Source organism: Chelonoidis abingdonii, chromosome 4 (genome assembly GCF_003597395.2).
Source record: "Chelonoidis abingdonii isolate Lonesome George chromosome 4, CheloAbing_2.0, whole genome shotgun sequence".
Classification (NCBI taxonomy): domain Eukaryota; kingdom Metazoa; phylum Chordata; order Testudines; family Testudinidae; genus Chelonoidis; species Chelonoidis abingdonii.
Genome location: NC_133772.1, coordinates 108,776,610 through 108,797,409, shown reverse-complemented (window position 1 = coordinate 108,797,409; position 20,800 = coordinate 108,776,610). Strand labels below are relative to the sequence as shown.

Below are 20,800 nucleotides of genomic sequence, written 5' to 3'. Positions count from 1 at the left end.
ACATTAGAAACTCATAATAAATCACACACAAGAAAACAAAACTACACAAGCTAGTTTCTCCTCCAGGGAGAGGAATGGAGAAGGAACCCCTTGCAAGTCACATTGCTTAATGCAGGGGTCGGCAACCTTTCAGAAGTGCTGTGTGGAGTCTTCATTCATTCACTCTGATTTAAGGTTTTGCGTGACAGTCATACATTTTAACATTTTTTAGAAGGTCGCTTTCTGTAAGTCTATAATATATAACTAAACTATTGTTATATGTAAAGTAAATAAGTTTTTAAAATGTTTAAGAAGCTTCATTTAAAATTAAATTAAAATGCAGAGACCCCCAGACCGGTGGCCAGGACCTGGGCAGTGTGAGTGCCACTAAAAGTCAGCTCACGTGCCGCCTTTGGCACGCGTGCCACAGGTTGCCTACCCCTGGCCTAATGCATCAAGGGAAGATGCTCAAATACCACAATGATGGGTGCGGTATAAGAACATGAAGACAACAGAACAGTGCCTGAATATTACTGCAGATGCTGGAAATCAAACTAGTTAAAACCAATGCAAACCTCTAATGCAGACACATTTAAACCATTTTAATGCTTGCTTTAAATCAGTTTAGCTTCATTGAGTAATTTACTGACAACAGCTAAACAAATTTAAGAAAGTTAAAATGGTTTGAGTGTGGGGGGTTAATTAGAGCTATGGACCAATTTAACTAGATGGAATTAACAGTTGCACTAGTTTAACTAAACTGATTTTATATCCTGATAGGCAGCCTGAGACACCAGCAGAACTGTGTGAGAGAAACTACATAATAGAGGCCCGACATTCAGCAGTGATAAGCACCCAGAACTGGAATCTGAGTACCTGAAAGATGACAATGGGGCTATACTGCCCCCACCTCATGCTGGCTCCATTCACTTACCTGGATATGGAGGCAAGGAAAGGATTTGGGTTGGTTGGTTGGTGTTGGTTGTTTTTTTTTGCTTAATCTTCAGCTCGGGTTAATCTGTTTCCGTACAGGGGGCGGGGAGGGGGGAACTATTTGTCATTTGTACTTCAACAAAACAAGGATGTTAAGGTCAAACCTCACTCCTGACACATTTCCTTTGAGGGAGGGCGGTAGGCTCAAGACATTCTTGGGAGCTGCAAGGAGACATAGTTGGCTGGGGTTGAGCTTGGTTCCAATTTGAGGGAACAGAGGGGTTCCAGCTTGGTCGGGAAGTGCCAAAAGAACCCAGTCCTCCCGCACTTCACAGAGGGAAGAGAAGATGCGTGGAGCGATTCCCCTGTGCGTCCTTCTGCACTGCTCTGTGCTGTGCCGCGCTGAGGAGCCCGGGGGGAACTACACTCGGTGCGAAGGCTCTGGCGCCTGCTACAGTGTCCACCTCGCCCAAGTGCCCTTTGGCAGAGCCCAGGAGGCCTGCGCTGTGCGCGGGGGAGCGCTGAGCACGGCCAGCGGGGAGGCAGAGGTGCGGGCCATCCTCGCCCTGCTGAGAGTGGTTGCAGCCGAGCCCGGCTCCTGGGTGTTCTGGCTCGGGCTGGTCAGGAGACAGCAGCAATGCACCCGGAGGGAAAGGCCGCTGCGGGGCTTCTCCTGGCTGGCGGCCCCCCAGCAGGCACAGGGAGAGCCCAAGGAACTGGACAAGTGGGTGAAAGAGCCAAGAAGGTCGTGCCTCACCCGGCGGTGCGCTGGGCTGCAGGTCACTGCGGGGCGCCAGGACCTGGAGCCCTGGGGTTGGAAGGAGCGGACCTGCAAGCGCAACACCACCCAAGGCTATGTGTGTAAGTACCAGTACAACGGCACCTGTCCCGCTCCGCGGCCCCAGGGCGCCCGCAGCCTCCTCTACTCACTCCCTTACCAGCTGCATAGCGCCGCCCTGGACTTCAGCCCCCCGGGCACTGAGCTCGTGGTGGCCTGCGCCGGGCCCCGGGGAGACGTGCGGCTGCTCTGCGAGCTGGGGCGGAGCGGCTACAACTGGACGGGCGCTGGGGAGCAGCTGTGCCCTTGCCCCTCCGGGTACCAGAGCCCCAGCACTGGAGCCTGCATGGAGCCCGGAGACTGCACCAGCGCCCACGGCGCTTTCCTCTGCATGTGCGCCCAGGGCTTCCTCCTGGGGGCCGACAAGAAATCCTGTGTGCGCCCCGGGCACATCGGGGGCTCGGCCACAGCGGCACCCGACCCGACCCTGTCTGCGGGGGGGACTGTCGCCAGCAGCAGCTCGGGTGCGCCTTCCCCTCCTTCCAGCCCTCAGCCAAGCACCGCTGGGGAAGTACAGTCCTCCTCCTCCTCCCCCACGTATGTCTTCATCCTAGTCGCCCTCGCTGTGGTGACGGTGGTGATCCTGGTCGGGGCCGTGCTGGTGGTCTTCAAACTCTGCTTCACTAAGAGCGCCTCCTCAGCCAGCGGGGCCGGCAAGGAGCCAGCTCCAGCAGCAGCCCCAGAGAGTGATCCAGAGGCCACCACCACCAGTTCCGAGAATTCCCTGGAGGCCCGAGGAGACACGGCAGAGAGATGGCAGGGCGAGCCCAGCCCGGAGGAGGAAGCTCCACCCGGGAATTAGGAACCTCTAGGGCACCATGGAAGCTTAATTTGAAATGAACCAGCCCTGACTTTCCTTTCGTGTGAGTGGCCCCAGGCTGAGCTGGCAGTTCCCACTCATTTGGAGGGAGGCTTCTTCGTGTCAAGGCATCTCTCTGGAGAAGAAGGGTCTGGCGATGTTTCAATGAAACCTTGAAAATCTCATCGCCTGGTTCTGTTTTTTAAACGTATTCATGTAAATTGCCACGCTTGGCAGACGTGCCCATGACAATGCATTGACAAAGGAAGGGTCTGGCTGGGATCTCTGCAACACAGGGTTTGATGTGGCCTTTAATGCATTTATGCTTTATGGCCAAAATGGCCAGACTCCGGTGCTGAAAGTTAGACATCTAAGCGGCTTGTTTTTCAGGGGTTCTGAGCACCTGCAGCTTCTGGTAATTTCCCTGGGAGTTTTTAATCACATTCTGAAAAGAAGGTCACCTATTTAGGTGCCTACTTAAATAAAATATAGAGGATGGGACCTGAGTTTCAGAAGTGCTGATCACCAGCGTCCTGTTGACTTCAACTGGAGTTTGGGTTCTTAGCATCTCCTGGAAGCAACCAAGTTTGAAAATGTGGCCCAAGGTGCCTTACAAGTTGTAAATTATCCCTTGACGTAGAATATTTGAGTGGTACTTGGGAGCTTTAATTTTATTTTTAATTGTTGTTTGAACATTTGGAAATATACACATCCATAATTTTGGAGGGAACTCAGATCCAAACACTTCTTAGCCAGACATTTTTTTTAATGTTAAATTCATTGCTGTATTTGGAAAATCATTAAATTGCAGATGGGGAGATAGGCTAATGGGGAGTTACTTTTATATCAGTCCATGGAAGAAAAATAAAAGATGTTTTAGAACCTAAATCCCTGTTTAGTTTGCTTCTTCATACAATATGCAGTTTTGTATTGTAGTTGAGCAACAAAATATTCTGCACAAATGATTGCACAACTCCCATTTTTCTATTAAAGTGTTTAGATTTAAGGCAGTTTGATGCAAAACTTCCTGAGTGCAAATAAGCCATCCCCATGATACCCAGAGTTGCACAACCAGAATGTTGCCAAATTTCTCAGGTTATGACAGTGGGCATGAGTCCAAGTATAGCCCAAATTCTTCTCTTCTTCGTCACATAAGTTTGATGTATTGATTTCAATGGGTTTCCCCTGTGAGTAAAGAATGGAAGGTTTGCCCTCTGTGTGTCCTTCCTAGGTGATGCAATCCCTTTGTGATTTCCTTTCAGAAGTCCCATAAATCAGTTATCAGTCTGGGCACACAACTTACTTTCTTTGCAATTCAGAATGCTGATACTCCCTTCCAATTATGGCATTGTTGATTCTCAGTTAGGGTATTAATGGTAAGTATTGATTTGAAGTCTTCTGAGTGCAGTAAGAGATAGGTAAACTGGATCACCACCAAATCTGTTCCACAGAAAACCTTTGCTTCATTTAAAAGACACAAGAGCTTGGAAATGTCTGTTTCTTAAACATTTCCCATATTTTTCCCCTATCCAGACCTGGCCTTTTTTCCCTCTTCCCCTTTGACCCCCTCTTTCCTAATTTTGAGGATTTGGCTTCAGAAACAAAGTAAATTCCTAGACCTTTTTCATGCAAAGATAGCTTTGAAAATGTACACCAACATAAAGTGATGCTATGTATAAATATCTCTTGTCTGTGTGTTCCATTCTATGCATCCGAAGAAGTAAGCTGTAGCTCATGAAAGCTCATGCTGAAATAAAGTTATTAGTCTCTAAGGTGCCACAGGTACTCCTGTTCTTTTTGCTATGGCTAAAGTTTGCCACAGTGATTTTTCCTAAAGATCATGAAATATTTAGAGTACCCTCTACCTCAGCCTCCACCTAACTAGTTTTTGTGACCTGTGAAAAGGGTCCTTTGATTTTGGCAGGGGAATCGCAGCCCAATTCATATTTGTGTGGTACAGTGCTGCACCAACCTTTGCTGATGGCACTAGGTCCACCATAAGCTCCTTCCAAGCTGGCTACTTGTTCTAATGCAGCGGTTCTCAAACTGTGTGTCGGGACCCCAAAGTGGGTCACAATCCCATTTTAATGGGGTCATCAGGGCAGGCTTAGACTTGCTGGGGCCCAGATCTGAATCCTGATCCCTACCATGTGGGGCTGAAGCCAAAGTCTGAGGGCTTCAGCTCTGAGCAGCACGGCTCAGGTTACAGGCCCCATGCTTGGGGCTGAAGTCCTTGGGCTTTGCCCCTCCCCTGCCCGGGTTGGTGGGGCTTGGGCTTTGCCTGCCCCCCTCCACAGGGCAATGGAGGTTGGGTGGGCTCAGGATTCGGTTCCTCGCTTTCTGGGGTTGTATAGTAATTTTTGTTGTCAGAAGGGGGGTGGCAGTGCAATGAAATTTGAGAACTCCTGTTCAAAAAGATGGTGTCACAGGGTGCACTAACTGGTGGGATGCCTCTTTCTGGCTGCTCTGGGTATTAGCTCCTTCCATGTTCAGTGGCCCTTCTGTTGCTTGTTCACATACCATGCTGCCCCCCGAATGAGGCTGCTCTCTCTTCATGGCTTAGCCCTCCAGCTAGGTCACTATGTCCCCCTTTTGAGGCATTACAGTCTCTCCCTACAAACTGTCTCAGGCAGGCTTCTCAATCACTATCCTATCTATTCCACTTCTCAGTGGTTAATAGGGAAACTCAGGTTCACCCTCCACTCCAGATTCCAGCTCTAATCAATGGCCTATCTGCTTAATTGGCCCCTTGTCAGCCTCATTAACTCTTCCTAGGTTATCGTGGAGTTAATACCTCATCATAAATGGGCCATTGGATTAGGAGTCAGGAGCAGAAATGGTTGGAAAACTCTCAGGCCACCGGCTCCCTGGCTGCCTGACTCTTGGGGCAGCTGGCTCCATGGGCTGCAGGAGTCAGACTGTCTGGAAAACTGGCTTGGTCTGGTGTTTGGTAATCTTGAAAAATCTTTTTTAAATGGTGGCATCTATACATAAACTCCAGAAGTGACTTTTTCATCTACCCTGGAACAGGAGAATGAGGTGGAGGACAAATGTCTCCTCATTGCATATAAATAAATACAGATACATTTGGAGGGCCTCAAAGAATCACCTCATGGGCCCTCCCCAGAATCAGAGATGAACTAGTCTTTACAAAACAAACTGACTACTAATTTGAATATTTTCTAATATAGTTGCAGTTATACTTTGCAAAGATAAATGCTTTTCATCTCAAATATAAGCCATCCAGGAGGGCTGATTCTGTATTCAGATGTGCATATATCTGAAAAGTGACTAATTGATTATATGTGGCTTTCAGTCCTTGCATAATTTAAGTCACTGGGAGCTTTGGGGAAACTCTTGCTTGCCTTACTTTTGCAAAATTTTTAACACAAAATCCTCATCACTTTCCCATTTCAGACACTGGATTTCCAAACAGGGCTATGAAACTGCTCAAACAGTTTTGTCTTTTCAAGACTAAATTATGGCAATTCTTTGTTTCCAGGAACCTTGCACACGTACGACTGTATTCTAGGAGCTGTTAAGCACCTGCACTTGCCTTTCACTTTAATTTGGAGTTGCAGGGGTTCAGTACCTCTCAGGATTTGTCTCAGAGGATGTAACTTATTCAAAATGCATGAAGTCTGGCATCACCCAGAGACATGGCTGTATAGGCCACTAGATAATTTATACATTTTTGTGGTTGGTTGATTTGCCTAATCATAGGCATTGTAAGCCCAAAGCTCAAGTTAGTTATGTGTTTACATAAGTTCCCGGTCAGTGGATGCAAATTCTCAAATTCTATTTACTTCACTGGGAGTACATGGACAGAAGACAAAGTGTGACCCCAAGAGCATAAATTATGAACTAAAGTGAAGTATCTTATTTTCTACATCTTGATTGTGGTACTTTATTTATGAAATTGCTAGAGTTGCATGGAAGGAAAGGGCATGCAAAGGTCTTGCATCTCCAGATTGAGGAACATAATGAAACAGGATATCTATTCACCAAGTCACAATGGGCTAGGTTGCCTCCGTCACTGTGAAAAACGATAAGAGGGGGGACATGGAAATCTCTGCTGGGGTTTTTCATGGAGAGGGCCTCAAATTGTCCTGCTGGGACAAGGTTTGCCCTGAGAAAAAAACAACACCAAAGTTGGCAGATCCTGGGGCATCTGGCTGTACCTACACAGCAACTCTGGTTCCACAGGCGTAATAAGCCTTTGTCCCAAATCTGGACCTTAGCGTCCAAAATCTGGGTGCTTAGCATGAACCTCCAAGCTTAATTACCAGCTTGGATCCTATCTTGCTGCCACCAATCAGGATTCTGAGTACCTGATAAACTCTCTGGTTTCCCCAAACCTTTCCCTGGGGGACCCCCAAGACTCAGATGCCCTGAGCCTCCAACAAAGGGAAATAACCCACTTCCCTTCCTGCTCTTTACTTCCTCCCAGATTTTCCCACCCTGGGGATACTAGGAGATTTCCCTGCTTCAATCCCTTGAAACACAAAACAGAGAGGACGATTTACCTTCCCCCCTCCTTCTTCTCCCCCCTCCCAGTCTTTCCCTGAGAGAGACAGTACTCCTGGCACAGAGATTCCTATCCCCTTGCCTTAACTAGGAAAAGAAAATCCAACAAGTTTTAAAAAGAAAGCTTTATATAAAAAAGAAAGAAAAAACACATGACATGATCACTGCATCAAGATGACATAACACAGGGCTATTGCTTAAAAGAAAATATGAATAATCAGCCTTATTCAAAAAGATATCCAATTTAAACATTCCAGCAACTTTACACATGTAAATACAAAATACAATATAAACCTATTGCTTTTCCTTTTGTACTTACAACTTGGGAACAGAAGGGTAGAAAGAAGCTTGGAGATAGAAAAAAAAAGCTCTCCCCTCATAGCCGAGAGAAAACAAACAGGCAGAACAAAGACAAAACACACCCAGAAGTTCCCTCCCTCACTTTGAAAAATCCAGTTTTCTGATTGGTCCTTTGGTCAGGTGTTTGGTTCCCTTTGTTAACCCTTTACAGGTAAAAGAAACATTAACCCTTAGCTATCTGTTTATGACAACAGGTCCCCACTCCTTGGCACTATGGCTTTACTGGAGCTGGACTACCATGGGGTCCAATGCCACAAAGCTCCAGGCGCCTGAGTCTGGATTAACTTTTCCAGCTAACTTCCATGGGTGGGGGTGGGCAATGTGCATCTCTCTAGTTGCCCTTCCTCTCACTCCCCTACCCCTTGATATGACACTGAACACACAGGGAGCCCTCCACAAGGTTTTTAGTGCATCTCTTCTGTGTAGAGGAAGGGGAGATATGCAGTCGGGGGATCCTCCCTTGTGCATGTCTACGGAGGTACAATCTGGCTTTATAGGTTAGGTAAAGCACGTGGAGTTCATCGTTTCTTAAAGCTTTCAAAGTATTTTTGCTGTTTACAAAACTAGGTCATAAATCTTTTCTTCCCCCTACTTGTAATTTTGTCCTAAGGGAAACTTAATAAATAAAAAATTGTCCTACCTAAAGGGAAGGTGTTTTATATATCAGAGATGAAAAACCCCTCAAAAACAAAGTTAGTATGTGTGGGTACCCTGGATATTGTATATGCTGTATTTATTTTTGCTTTACAGAAATTCTCTCTCTACACCTTTTTTCACATTCTCCCTCTTTATATTTGTTTTTCACTCTGCATACTTTCTGCTCTGTTTTTAACCTTATTTTGTCTATGTATTTTTTTCTTAAATAAAATGCAAACCCAATAACATTTGAATTTGGTTTGAACCCAAGATATTTGGATGGACTTTAAATTTGTACTTTGGTACAAAATAAATACATCCACCTGTGATGCATATCACAGAAATATGGGAGGAGGAGGAGAAAAATTATTTGTTGGCTGAAAATTTCTGGAATGTTTAAAACCCAGAGAACAGATATTTTGGGAGCAGGGGGAAATAGTCCTTGCTTTTCTCCAACTCCCTACATTTAGATCATTGTCTTCTCAGATGTACAACCAATAAATGGCCAGTTTGCAAAATATAGTTTAGCACATATAACTGCTAACACAATAACCTTAATGCAAGACTCAGCATTAAGAAACATGCTTGATCCAGCATTAATTAAGTCAATTAAAGTTTTGCCATTCACTTCAATCAGAGCAGAATCAAGTCCATATGTCTGGATAAATTCATAAATATATATTAAAACTTCTGGGAGGGACAAATTGTGTATAGTTTTTGTTTAACTATCATGTAATACCACTTGTGAGAGACCACAATGAAATGGAACCATATATCCAAAATGTGAGTGGGATGGAGAGCAGGGCCGGCTCCAGCTTATTTCCTGCCCCAAGAGGTGGGAAAAAACAAACAAACAAACAAACCCCCTGCGATTGGCGGCACATCGGTGGCAGCTCTACTGCGCTGCTTCATTCTTCGGCAGCAATTCAGTGGCCAGTCCTTTCCTTTGCGAGGGACTGAGGGACCCACCACTGAATTGCCTCCGAAGACCCGGATGTGCCTCCCCTTTCCATTGGCCACCCCAGGCACCTGTTTCCTGCACTGGTGCCTGGAGCCAGCCCTGATAGAGAGATGTCATGCCCTGGTCCATGCATGTCACTGCAGCAGCATGGTTTTTGAACATGGCATACTACACCTAAAAGTGGGTGTTATTCGAATGATTTTTGACACATGAAACATACTACTCCATCTCCTACTAGAACACTTATATTGTATTGGTCATGTTTATATAATTCAATCTTTTAAATGATCAGATATCTATGACCTATGTTATACAGGTCAGACTAGATGACTTACTTAGTTCCTGCCCCAAAGATCTCACAATCTGTCTTTTTGTCCTGTGTTTGTACGGCACATAGCACAATGGGCTCATGGTTCATGACTAGGGCATCTAGGTAATATGGTAACACAATAAATAAATAATGGTCCCTTCTGTCATTAAAATCTATGAATCTATGTTAAAAAAACTGAAGGTCCACATCTCTCATCTAGCACAGTAGTACAAGAAATGCATCTCTTTGCCATCTCTTGAATCTCATTTCTAATCTCTTAATTCCTTCCAAGGTAGTGTAGACAGTTATAGACATCCTTTGGGATGTGTACATTTTGATCATGAATGTATGATGGATATTTGATGATTTAGGTTCATCATATAATCAGCAATAAAATGTTAATTGTCCAAAAACTGTTTAATAATAATTTAACTACTAAAGGTTTCAGTGTTATGGGATTAAAGTGAAATCTCAACGTGGCCAAAACGAAAATTCGTATGCTTCAAAGCATTTTAAAAAACAAATACACACCTGGTTGAGATTATAACAGTTTGAAATATTAAAAAAAAATAAAAATAATCAAAGAAAACTAGGATTTCTCTCTCTAATACTGCTTCTGCCATCTATTTGGTTTCTAGGTTTTTGTCCTATAGTTTATGGGTACCCAGCAACATGCTTATGGTAATACTCAGTTCTTAGAAAAAGCTCAGATACCTTGTACCTTTATAAATAACCACTAGCTTTCAAAGCAGCAGTTTCAACACTCATATACTTAACTTATTTTATCAAAAGATAGAGTTTTATCTCTGGAATTGTGGGCAAGACTTGGGGTGGGGGTGGGGAATCCTTTGTCTGAGTGCATATTTACAGCAAATCTTCCACTCACTATACTCACAATATTATATTAACTGCAAAGCTGTCTTCTGTGGTTACAAAGGTGAAGCTGAAAGCAGAATTTTGGCTCTTTTGTTTAAAGTGAATGAAATTTCATTTGTTGGAGCAGGAATCCCAGATAATATAAAGTGACTACATGGAAGGTCTTTTTAATGTCCAGATGATGCTCCGTTTCCACATCTAAGCCTTGCCACACAATCCAAAGACTGTTTTTTGTATCCCTACAAGAGTTCCTTTCCTCACCCTGTGTCCCTTCTCTCTCCATTTCGAACTCCTTCCCTTTTCAAGGCTATGTAGCGCTCTGTCCACGCCTATCTGTGATCACTGGTCACCTGCCACTCCCTTGGTCAGAGTCAGCATTCCATCAGTTCTGCCTCCTTCCATGTTCTCTTCTCCTACAAACACCTCCATGCCTTTTCTGATACTGTCAATGTGCCTGGGATGTTCTCCCTCCAAATTATTTCTTAACCTTCAATTTCCTCTCAGAGCTAGGGTGACCAGACATCCTGATTTAGGGCCTTTGTCTTATATAGGCTCCTATTACCCTCTCCCCCCTAGTCCTGACTTCTCATACTTGTTATCTAGTCACACAACTCAGAACCCACCTTTCCTCTGCAAGCAATGATCTTCTCATCCATTCCTTTGAACAATTGAAAACAAACAAAATAATCCCACCAACCTCTCCCCCCACCATAATTATAAAGAACAGGCGAACAGCTAAAAATTAACATGACATGTACTGTACTATCCAAGTACCTCCTCCCCCCCACTGCATTCTCTCTATTCCACCCTCCATCTCTTGTGTTGTGATCAGTTTAGATGACAAACTCTTTGGGGCAGGAACCAAGAGGTAAGAGCCTCAGATGTTATAAACTAGTGTAGCTCCATTGACATCAATAATTTACATAAGCTGAGGGTCTGGCCCCTTGTCTTTAGGCTGTGAATAAGCAGCTTTTCATATAGGTTTTTAAACGAACAAAAAGCCAAAGGAAGAAACTACAGAATCTAAGATACAAAATACATGTTTTTAACTAGAACTTTGTTCCAGTTCTTCCAAAAGGAATCAGAAACTCTTTAAAGGACCTATTTTATATTTTCAATTTAGCTTAGAATTTATTTATTTTTTGCTCTCCCTGTGGCCTCAGTCAGATCATATGCAAAATAAATCTGCAATGATGCTAGGAAAAGAAATTGATTAATAGTGCTATTGATTTTTTTTCTACTCAAAAAATCCGTGCATTCTGCATTTTCCTTTTATCCATGTCTGGTCTCTGCTTGATTATATAATATAGTAGACTCCACACAGGATTTTATTTTGCACACTTGTCATAAACAGATAGTTAAGGGTTAATGTCTCTTTTTCCTGTAAAGGGTTAAGAATCTCAGTAAACCTGGCTGACACCTGACCAGAGGACCAACAGGGGGACAAGACACTTTCAAATCTTGGTGGAGGGAAGTCTTTGTTTGTGCTTTTTGTTTTGTTCGTTGTTCACTCTTGGGACTAAGAGGGACCAGATGCACATCCGGGCTCTCCAAATCTTTCTAAATCAGTCTCTCATGTTTCAGTCTTGTAAGTAATCAGCCAGGCAGGCGTGCTAGTCTTAGGTTTGTTTTCTCAACTTGTAAATGTTTCTTTTTGCTGGAAGGATTTTTACCTCTGTTTGCTGTAACTTTGAATCTAAGGCTAGAGGGGGTTCCTCTGGGCTATATGAATCTGAGTACCCTGTAAAGTATTTTCCATCCTGATTTTACAGAGATGATTTTTACCTTTTCTTTCTTTAATTAAAAGGTTTTTTTTAAGAACCTGATCGATTTTTCCTTGTTTTAAGATCCAAGGGGTTTGGGTCTGGACTCACCAGGGATTGGTGGGGGAAAAGGAGAGGGGATGGTTAATTCCTCCTTGTTTTAAGATCCAAGGGATTTGGATCTGTATTCATCAGGGAATTGGTGAAGCCTCTCAAGGCAACCCAGAGAGGGGGAAGTTTGCGGGGGGGACAGGGAGTGCGCCAGACACTGAATTTCTGGCTGGTGGCAGTGTTACCAGATCTAAGCTAGTAATTAAGTTTAGAAATGTTCATGCAGGTCCCCACATTTGTACTCTAAAGTTCAAAGTGGGGGGAAAAACCTTGACAACACTTCATCCAGCTAAAGCGCCATTGAGCTTTAGTTGGCACTCTGATAAATGATACACCTTTTTTGTTTTATTACAGTGCATTCTAACCAATAAATACCTTGTCAGTCAACTCGCTAGCATTGTTGCAAACAGGTTCCCTTAGTTCTCACAGCTAGTGCCTTAAAGTAGCTCTTTCACCCCAACGGGAGATAAGCACGCTATCATCAGCTGGGGGGCAAGAATAGCTCAGTGGTTTGGGCATTGGCCTGTTAAAGCCAAGGTTGTGAGCTCAATCTTTGATGAGGCCACAGAGGGATCTGGGGCAAAAATCAGTAGTGGTTAGTCCATGCAATGAATGTAGGGCATGATTTTCAGACGTGCTGAACACCTGTAACTCCCACTGATATTGATTAGAGCTGGCAGTGCAGTCAGAACCTCTTGAAAATCAGGCCCATAATTTTCAAATACAATTCTTCTCTTCCAGTGCCAAACTAAACACTAGATCAAGAGCATAGTCAGCTGTGTAAACTGAGCCAATACCTCCTGGGGTCATCATGGTGGCCATTTAATCCTGATTCAGAAAACTAGTTATCTGTCTTGATTTCATAATCACCACACACTACCAATATTGGCACTTCCCATTCCATCATGGTTAAGCACTAAAATAGCCAGGGTTGACTTTAGGCACCAGCATTCCAAGCATGTGCTTTAGGCAGTACTCTGGCCTCTTTTATTTTTTTTTGCTTGGGACTGGAAAAAGCTGGGAACTGACCCTGGCCAGAACCCTGCTGCAAGAGGGGCTCCCAGAATGTGGGAAGAGCCAGGGAGGAAGGGAAGCAGGGCCCAGGACGCAGGAAGGGAGGCGGGGTCCTGCCGCCGCCACTGCTGCTGCTCTGAGTCTCTCCAGGGTGGCGCCGTGTTTCCCCGCCTAAGTGGGCTTTGCAGGGTGCCACCAGGCAGGGAAAGGGGCACGGATCTCGCTCGTGCACTGATGGAGCAAGTGGCTGGGCAGCCCGAGCTGCCAGGGAGCTGCCCCCTCCTGCCTCTGGACTGAGCCTACCATGCACCTCCCCTGCCTCAGCCCCGCGCTGCTTGCCCCGGGCCCCCACAGTGCCAGGGGTGGGGAGAGGCAGACCATATTCAAAAGACTGAAACTGTGGCAACTCAGCCCCTTCTGTGGAAATATTCATTGGATGGGCTCTGCGGGAGGAAAAAGACTGTTACCTTTGTAACTGTTGTTCTTCGAAATGTGTTGCTCATATCCATTCCAGTTAGGTGTGTGCACGATTGTCGGAAGATTTTTACCTAGCAACACTTGGTAGGTTGGCTGAGGGACCCCCTGGAGCAGCACCCCCACGGCGCCAGATATATGCACCTGCCAACTCAGCGCCCCCTCAGTTCCTTCTTGCCGGCTTCTCCAACAGAGGGGAAGGAGGGTGGGTTTGGAATGGTTATGAGCAACACATCTTGAAGAACAGTTACAAAGGTGATTAACTGTCTTTTCTTCTTCAAGTGCTTGCTCATATCAATGCCAATTAGGTGACTCTCAAGTCTTACCTAGGCGATGGGGTCAGAGTGAGATGTCGTGGAGTGAAGGACCACTGAACCAAATGCAGCATCACCCCTGGACTGCTGCACTATCGCATAGTGGGAAGTGAAGGTATGTACTTGTAGAGTGGCGCGGCCGCGGTTTGTCCCTCAGCGGGGCTGTGGAATATCCCACTGCCTCACCCTAGCTCGCCGGCCAGTGGCCCTGCTGTCCTAGGAACTAACGCACATTTGGTTAGCTGGGTTCAGACCCCGGGCAGGGTTGAGTCAATAGTCCAAAACCAGCTCAGGCCCTAGATCAGGGCAGAACAGCGAACACTGAGTCCGAATGCTCAGACCCTCAGGCAGGGCAACAAACACTGTCTGAATGCGCAGGCCCTCAGGCAGGACTGAGCAGTAATCATAGGCTTCAGCAGGGGAAGGGGGAGTCTGCCACCCTGGAATGGGGTGGCAGGGGGGACGCAGGCCCTCCCACTCCACTGCGTCCCAGGCCGGGGCCCTAGCAGCGGTAGAGATTCGCTGCTGTCAGTGGGGATCCTGGCTGCAACACATTGACATTGGCTTTGGCAGTGTTGCAACCAGACGGGGATCAGCTGCCTCTGGGCTACTTCCACACTCCCCCTCGTAAGGTACCTGAGTCAGTGTAGCGTCACTGGCAGTCTCAAACACCATCGGCTCCTCTGGGTAAGTAGCCAATGGTAGGCTCAGTGGCTCCTCGGGGTAGTGGGCAAGAGGCAGGCTCGGCTCTTCCTTGGGGTAGCTGGAGCGGGGGAGTCCTGGCCGGTCCTCCTCGGGGTAGCTGGCGTGGGGCAGGCTCGGCTCTTCCTCGGAGTAGCTGGAGCGGGGTGGTCTTGGCCAGTCCTCCTCAGGGTAGCTGGCGTGGGACAGGCTCGGCCAGTCTTCCTTGGGGTAGCGAGCACGGGGCAGGCTCAGCTGGCTGGGTGTGAGCTCTGGCTGGCAGTGGCCGCAGACGTGTGGCCCCTGCAGTGTCTGGGCCTTGACTGAGCTCTGCAGGCGAGCTTTTATACTTCTGGGTCTGCGCCGTGACCTCTGAGGGCCGGGCGCAGGACCCAGTGGCTCCGCCCATGGTGGTGGTAGGGGAAGTTTGTCCCTCAGTGGGGCTGTGGGGTATCCCACCACCTCGCTACAGTACTGATGACCAAGTTGCTGCCCTACAGATCTCCTGTAAGGGCACATGAGAAGGGCTGCCCAGAGGATTCAGGGGGCCGCAGGGCAAAGCAATTTCAGGGGCGCCTTCCATTAAAAAAAAGTTATAATACTATAGAATACTATATTCTCATGGGGGCCTCTGCAAATTGCCCCACTTTCAGCCCCCTCTGGGAGGCCCTGCACATGAGCCAGGAAGGTGGAGGATGAAGCTTGAGCCCTAGAAGAATGGGCAGTAAGGTGCGTAGTTGGGATACCAGTCAAGTCATAGCACATATGGATGCATGATGTAATCCGGGTCAAGATGCGCTGTGTGGAGACTGGAAGGCCTTTCATTCAGTCTGCCACAGCTACGAACAGCTGGGTCATCCTCCTAAAAGGTTTCATTCGTTCAATGTAAAAGGCGAGGGCCCTTTGAACGTCTAGGGAACGGAGTTGTTTTTCTTGTCGAGAAGTGTGCGGCTTTGGGTAGAAGACTAGAAGGAAGATGTCTTGGTTGACATGGAAGATAGACACCACCTTAGAAAGGAAGGTGGGGTGTGGTCTTATGAAACACCTTATACGGTGGGTCCGACGTGAGGGCTCGAAGCTCTGACACAAGTTTCAATGAGGTGATGGTGACAAGGAAAACTGTTTTCCAGGAGAGGTACAGGAGCAAGCAAGTGGTCATGGGCTCAAATGGGGCACCCATGAGTCTGGATAGAACCAGGATGAGGTCCCACAAAGGGGTCAGATGCTGAATTTGTGGGTACAAATATTCCAATCCCTTGAGGAACCTGCTGACCATGGGATTGGAGAAAACCAAGCACCCATTTTTGCCCGGGTGGAAGGCTGAAATCGCTGCTAGGTGTACTCCAATGAATGAAATCGCCAGGCCTTGCTGTTTCAAGGACAAGAGGTAGTCTAAGATGGTAGGTACTGGCATCTCCAGGGGAGCAGTATTGCTCAGGGCACACCAGCAGGAGAAATGCTTCCACTTGGCCAGATACGTGGACCTAGCAGAGGGCTTTCTGCTACCCAAGAGTAAGTGCTGCACCAAGAGGGAGCAGCGTAGTTCAGATTGAGTTAGCCACGCAACATCCATGCTGTGAGATGGAGAGGTTGCAGGTCTGTATGACACAGTCAGCCATGCTCCTGAGTGATCAGGTCCAGCCACAACGGAAGTGGAATTGGTGTGGTCACCAACAGATCGAGGAGAGTGGTGTACCAATGTTGCCTGGGCCACGCTGGGGCAATCAAGATTAAGCGGGCCTTGTCTCTGCGTAACTTGAGAAGGACCTTGTGGACTAATGGGAATGGAGGAAAGGTGTACAACAGGTGGCCTTTCCATGGCATCAGGAAGGCATCCGATAGAGAGCCTGGGGAGCGCCCCTGGAGAGAGCAGAACACTTGGGACTTCCGATTCTTGCGACAGGCGAAAAGGTCTATGTGGGGAAACCCCTACTTCCAGAAAACTGAATGGATAACATCCAGACAAATTGACTACTCGTGAGCCAGAAAGGACCTGCTGAGGTGATCTGCCAAGGTGTTTTGGACTCCCGGGAGAAAAGACACCACCAGGTTGATTGAGTGGGCAATGCAGAATTCCCACAGGCAAATGACTTCCTGACAGAGGGGGGACGTGTCATAAACAAATAGTAGAAATTAATAGAACAAAAGTACTTTATGTCTCTTTTGACTGTAAAGGGTTAACAAGTTCAGTGAGCCTGGCTGTCACCTGATCAGAGAACCAATCAGGGGACAGGATACTTTCAAATCTTGAGGGAGGGAAGTCGTGTGGCGTTAGTTGGTTGTTGTTCTCTCTGGGTTCTGAAAGTGACCAGACGTGCAACCAGGTTCTCTCCATCTCTTCAATACAGGCTCTTATCAGTTCAAAACAGTGAAGTCTAGGTAGATAAGGCAAGTTAGGCTTATATTTGTTTTCTTATTTGCAAATGTGCATTTGGCTGGAAGGAGTTTAACTATGCATTTGGCTGGAAAGAGTTTCAAATTTGTATTTTGCTGAAAGGATTTATTTGTACTTGAATACTTAGGCTGGGAGGTATTCCCATGCCTATAGCTAAAAACCCTGTACCTAATCCATCTTAAATTTACAAAGATAATTTTTACTGTTTTTCTCTCTTTAATTAAAAGTTTCTTGTTAAGAACCTGATTGTTTTTTATTCTGGGTGTGAGACCCCAGGGGACGGGTCTGGATTCACCAGGGATTGGTGGGGAGAAAGGGGGAAGGGGGAGAGAAAGCTAATTTCTCTTCTGTGTTGGATTACTGTCTCTCTCAGGAGAGTCTGGGAGGGAAGAGAAGAAGGAGGGGGGAAGGTGAATTTCCTCTGTTTAAGATCAAGAGTTTGAATCACAGTGATCTTCCAGGTAACAGGGAGGGGAAGCCTGGGAGAGACAACGGTGGGGGAAAGGGTTTACTTTCCTTGTGTAGATCCAGAGGTCTGGGTCGTGGGGGGGTCCCGGGCAAGGTTTTGGGGGGACCAGAGTGTACCAGGCACTGGAATTCCTGGTTGGTGGCAGCACTACAAGTACTAAGCTGGTAACTGAGCTTAGAGGAATTCATGCTGGTACCCCATCTTTTGGACGCTAAGGTTCAGAGTGGAGATTTATACCATGACAGGACAATTGCGTTCCCCTGTGCTTGTTGATGTAAAACATGGCCATTGTGTTGTCTGTGAAGACTGTGACACAATGGCCCTGAAGGTGTTCGAGGAACACCTGACATGCCAGGCGTACTGCTCTCAGTTCCTGTACGTTGATGTGCATGGTTCTCTCTTGTGTGGACCAAAGGCCCTGTGTGCGAAGGTCCGCAAGGTGAGCGTCCCAGCCCAGAGATGATGTGTCCATGGCTAGGACTAGATGGAGGGCTGTGGGGCATGGAATGGCATCCCCCCGCATACCGAGTTGGGGTTGAGCCACCAAACCAGGGAGGTTAAGTCTTCCATTGGTACCATGAGCACTATGTCTAAATTGTTCTGGACTGGACTGTACACTGATGACAGCCAGGCCTGAAGTGGACGAAGTCGTAATCTAGCATATCTGGTCATGAAAGTGCAAGATGCCATGTGTCCCAGTTGACTGAGGCACATGCGTGCTGTCGAGGTTGGGAAGCTTTGGAGGCCACGGATAATGCTCGCCACAGACTGGAAGCGGGCATGTGGTAGGCATGCCCGGGAGAGATTTGAATCCAGGGCTGCTCCGATGAAGTCTATTCTTTGGGTCGGCTGCAAGGTGGACTTTTCGACATTGAGCAGCAGACCCAGCTGTTTGAACAAGCTCATGATGAACCAAACATGAGATTGCACCTGGAGCTCGGAGCGACCCCGAATGAGCCAGTCATTGAGGTACGGGAACACTTGGATCTGATGTTGATGGAGCAAGGCAGCTACGAAAGCCATACACTTTGTAAAGAATCTTGGTGCCATGGATAGGCTGAAGGGGAGGATGGTAAATTGGAAGTGTTGTTGGTTGACCACAGTGTGAAGGAAGTCCCTGTGCAGTGGGTAAATCGCTATGTGGAAGTATGTGTCCTTCATGTCGAGGGCAGCGTACCAGTCTCCAGGATCCAGGGAAGGGATAATGGTCCCCAGGGAAACCATGCAGAACTTGAACTTTACCATGAATTTGTTGAGTCCGTGCAGATCCAGAATAGGCCATAGCCCCCCCTTTGCCTTGGGGATTAGGAAGTAAAAGGAGTAAAACCTCCTGCCCCTCAGTTCCTTTGGAACCTCCTCTATAGCCCCAATAGTTAGGAGCATTTGCAGGAGTTGCTCATGAGAGGGGGTGCCTGAAGAGGGACGGGGAGGGAGGGTGGGAAGGGGACAAAACAAATTGAAGGCAGTATCCACTTTCCACCTTTATGCGGGACCACGCAGGGAGGAAATAGGAGAGGTGGTTGGTAAAAGCTGGGGAAGAATCCTATAAGGAGACTGGTGCTCTGCCCTTGGGTGCACCTTCAAAAGTTTTGTTTGGGCCTGGCCAATGGTTTGGAGGGCCCTAGTAATGGTCCATCTGAGGACCAGATTGCCTCCTCCTTCCACCCTGGCCATGTCTTCTAGAGAAGTCCTGTCTCAGCTGGGGGTTAAGGTAGGTGTGCTACGGTTGGGGTTGGAAGGACCTACGTTGCGTCACCAGGGTATGCATGCCACGTGATCACATGAAGGCCCAGTTATGCTTCAGACTCTGGAGTCTGTAGTCAGTTTTGTCTGAAAAGAGCCCCTGGCCATGAAAGGGCAGGTCCTGCAGCCATGAAATGCGGTGCATAGCTATGCCCGAGGCTAGAGTCCTAGCTGCCAAGTCTGCCGCATCTATTGAGGCCAACAAGGATGTCCTGGCTACTTTCTTGCCCTCCTCTAGCAAGGCCCCGAACTCCTCCCTGGAGTCCTGAGCAGGGCCGGCTCCAGGCACCAGCTTATCAAGCAGGTGCTTGAGGTGGCCGCTCTGGAGAGGGGGGGCATCTCCAGGTATTCAGTAGCAATTCGGCGGAGGGTACTTCGCTCCCACTTGAAGTGAAGGACCTCCCGCTGAATTGCTGCGGATCGGGATCGCAATCATGGCTTGTTTTTTTTTGGTTGCTTGGGGCAGCGAAACCCCTGAAGATGGCCCTGCTCCTGAGGAACTAGCTCTTTAAACTTCCCCATCGAGTTCCAGGTATTAGAATTATAATGACTCAAGAAAGCCTGCCACTTAGCCACCTTGAGTTGTAGGCCACAGTAGAATAGATCTTGTGCCCAAATAAATTCAGGCATCTACAGTCCTTGGATTTAGGGGCAGGAGCTTGTTGACCATATCTTTCCCTCTCATTAACAGACTGTACAACGAGGGACCATAGCTGGGGGTGAATGTATAAGTACTGATAGTCTTTGGAGGGGACCAAGTACTTCCTCTCCACTCCCTTGGCAGTGGGAGGAATAAATGCCGGAGACTTCCAGATTGTATTGGCATTAGCCTGGACAGTCCGAATAAATGGCAAGGCTATCCATGTGGGGGTATCGGCAGATAAAATGTCCACTACCAGATCCTCGACCTCCACCACCTCCTCCACCTGGAGGTTCATGTTTTGTGCCACCCTACGAAGTAAGTCTTGGTGTGCACGGAGGTCTATAGGTGGTGGGCCAGAGGAGGAGGTGCCCACCACTGCCTCGTCAGGAGAAGATGAGGAGGATATGCCTGGGACTAATGTGTCCTGGGGCAAGTCATGCTGGGGAGAGGGGGAGTCCAGCTGCTCTAGGTACACCATGCTAGGGGCATGGGCCTGAGCTGAGAGTAGGACTGTCGCCTCCGATCCCTTGTGGGGGGGCACTGACAGTGGCCTCCGGGACCCAGGGTTCCAAGTTTCAGAGGAAGAAGCCCCTCATGGGATGCCCTGGGCCTGATGGTATGCCCAAGGTGTCCAAAAGGACCATTGTGGGGTTCACTGAGCAGGATCCTGCCCCTCATCGTGCCATTGGCTGGCACTGTCCGTGTCTTGGTCATAGATGTGGTAGCCACTCTCTGCTTGGGATGACCTCGAGTTAGGGTGGGATGGCCAAGGTGGAGCCGATCGCTCATGCTGGATCACACTGTCCTGTGTTGTTGGCCCGTGCCACAGAGATGGAGATCGGATCCACAGTTTCGAGAGGTACTGCAACCTGGACTGGGATTGATGGTCGTATTGGTGCCATGAGGCAGATCTGGATCTCGATGAAGATCTATGGCTGGAGCAGTGCTGGGAAAGACTCCAAGTACACCGGCGC

General features: G+C 47.5%; 1 protein-coding gene across 1 annotated transcript; it reads left to right on the top strand.

Moving 5' to 3' along the window:
* The first annotated feature begins 1,141 nt into the window (after positions 1-1,141).
* On the top strand, positions 1,142-4,295 carry CLEC14A (C-type lectin domain containing 14A). The gene has a single exon (XM_032789960.2). The coding sequence runs from the start codon at positions 1,260-1,262 to the stop codon at positions 2,550-2,552; it is 1,293 nt and encodes a 430-aa protein (XP_032645851.1). The 5' UTR covers positions 1,142-1,259; the 3' UTR covers positions 2,553-4,295.
* The last annotated feature ends 16,505 nt before the right edge of the window (positions 4,296-20,800 follow it).

Bases quoted from the DNA above. Each gene is read 5' to 3' on its own strand.
- CLEC14A (XM_032789960.2), top strand. From the start codon at position 1,260: ATGCGTGGAGCGATTCCCCTGTGCGTCCTTCTGCACTGCTCTGTGCTG.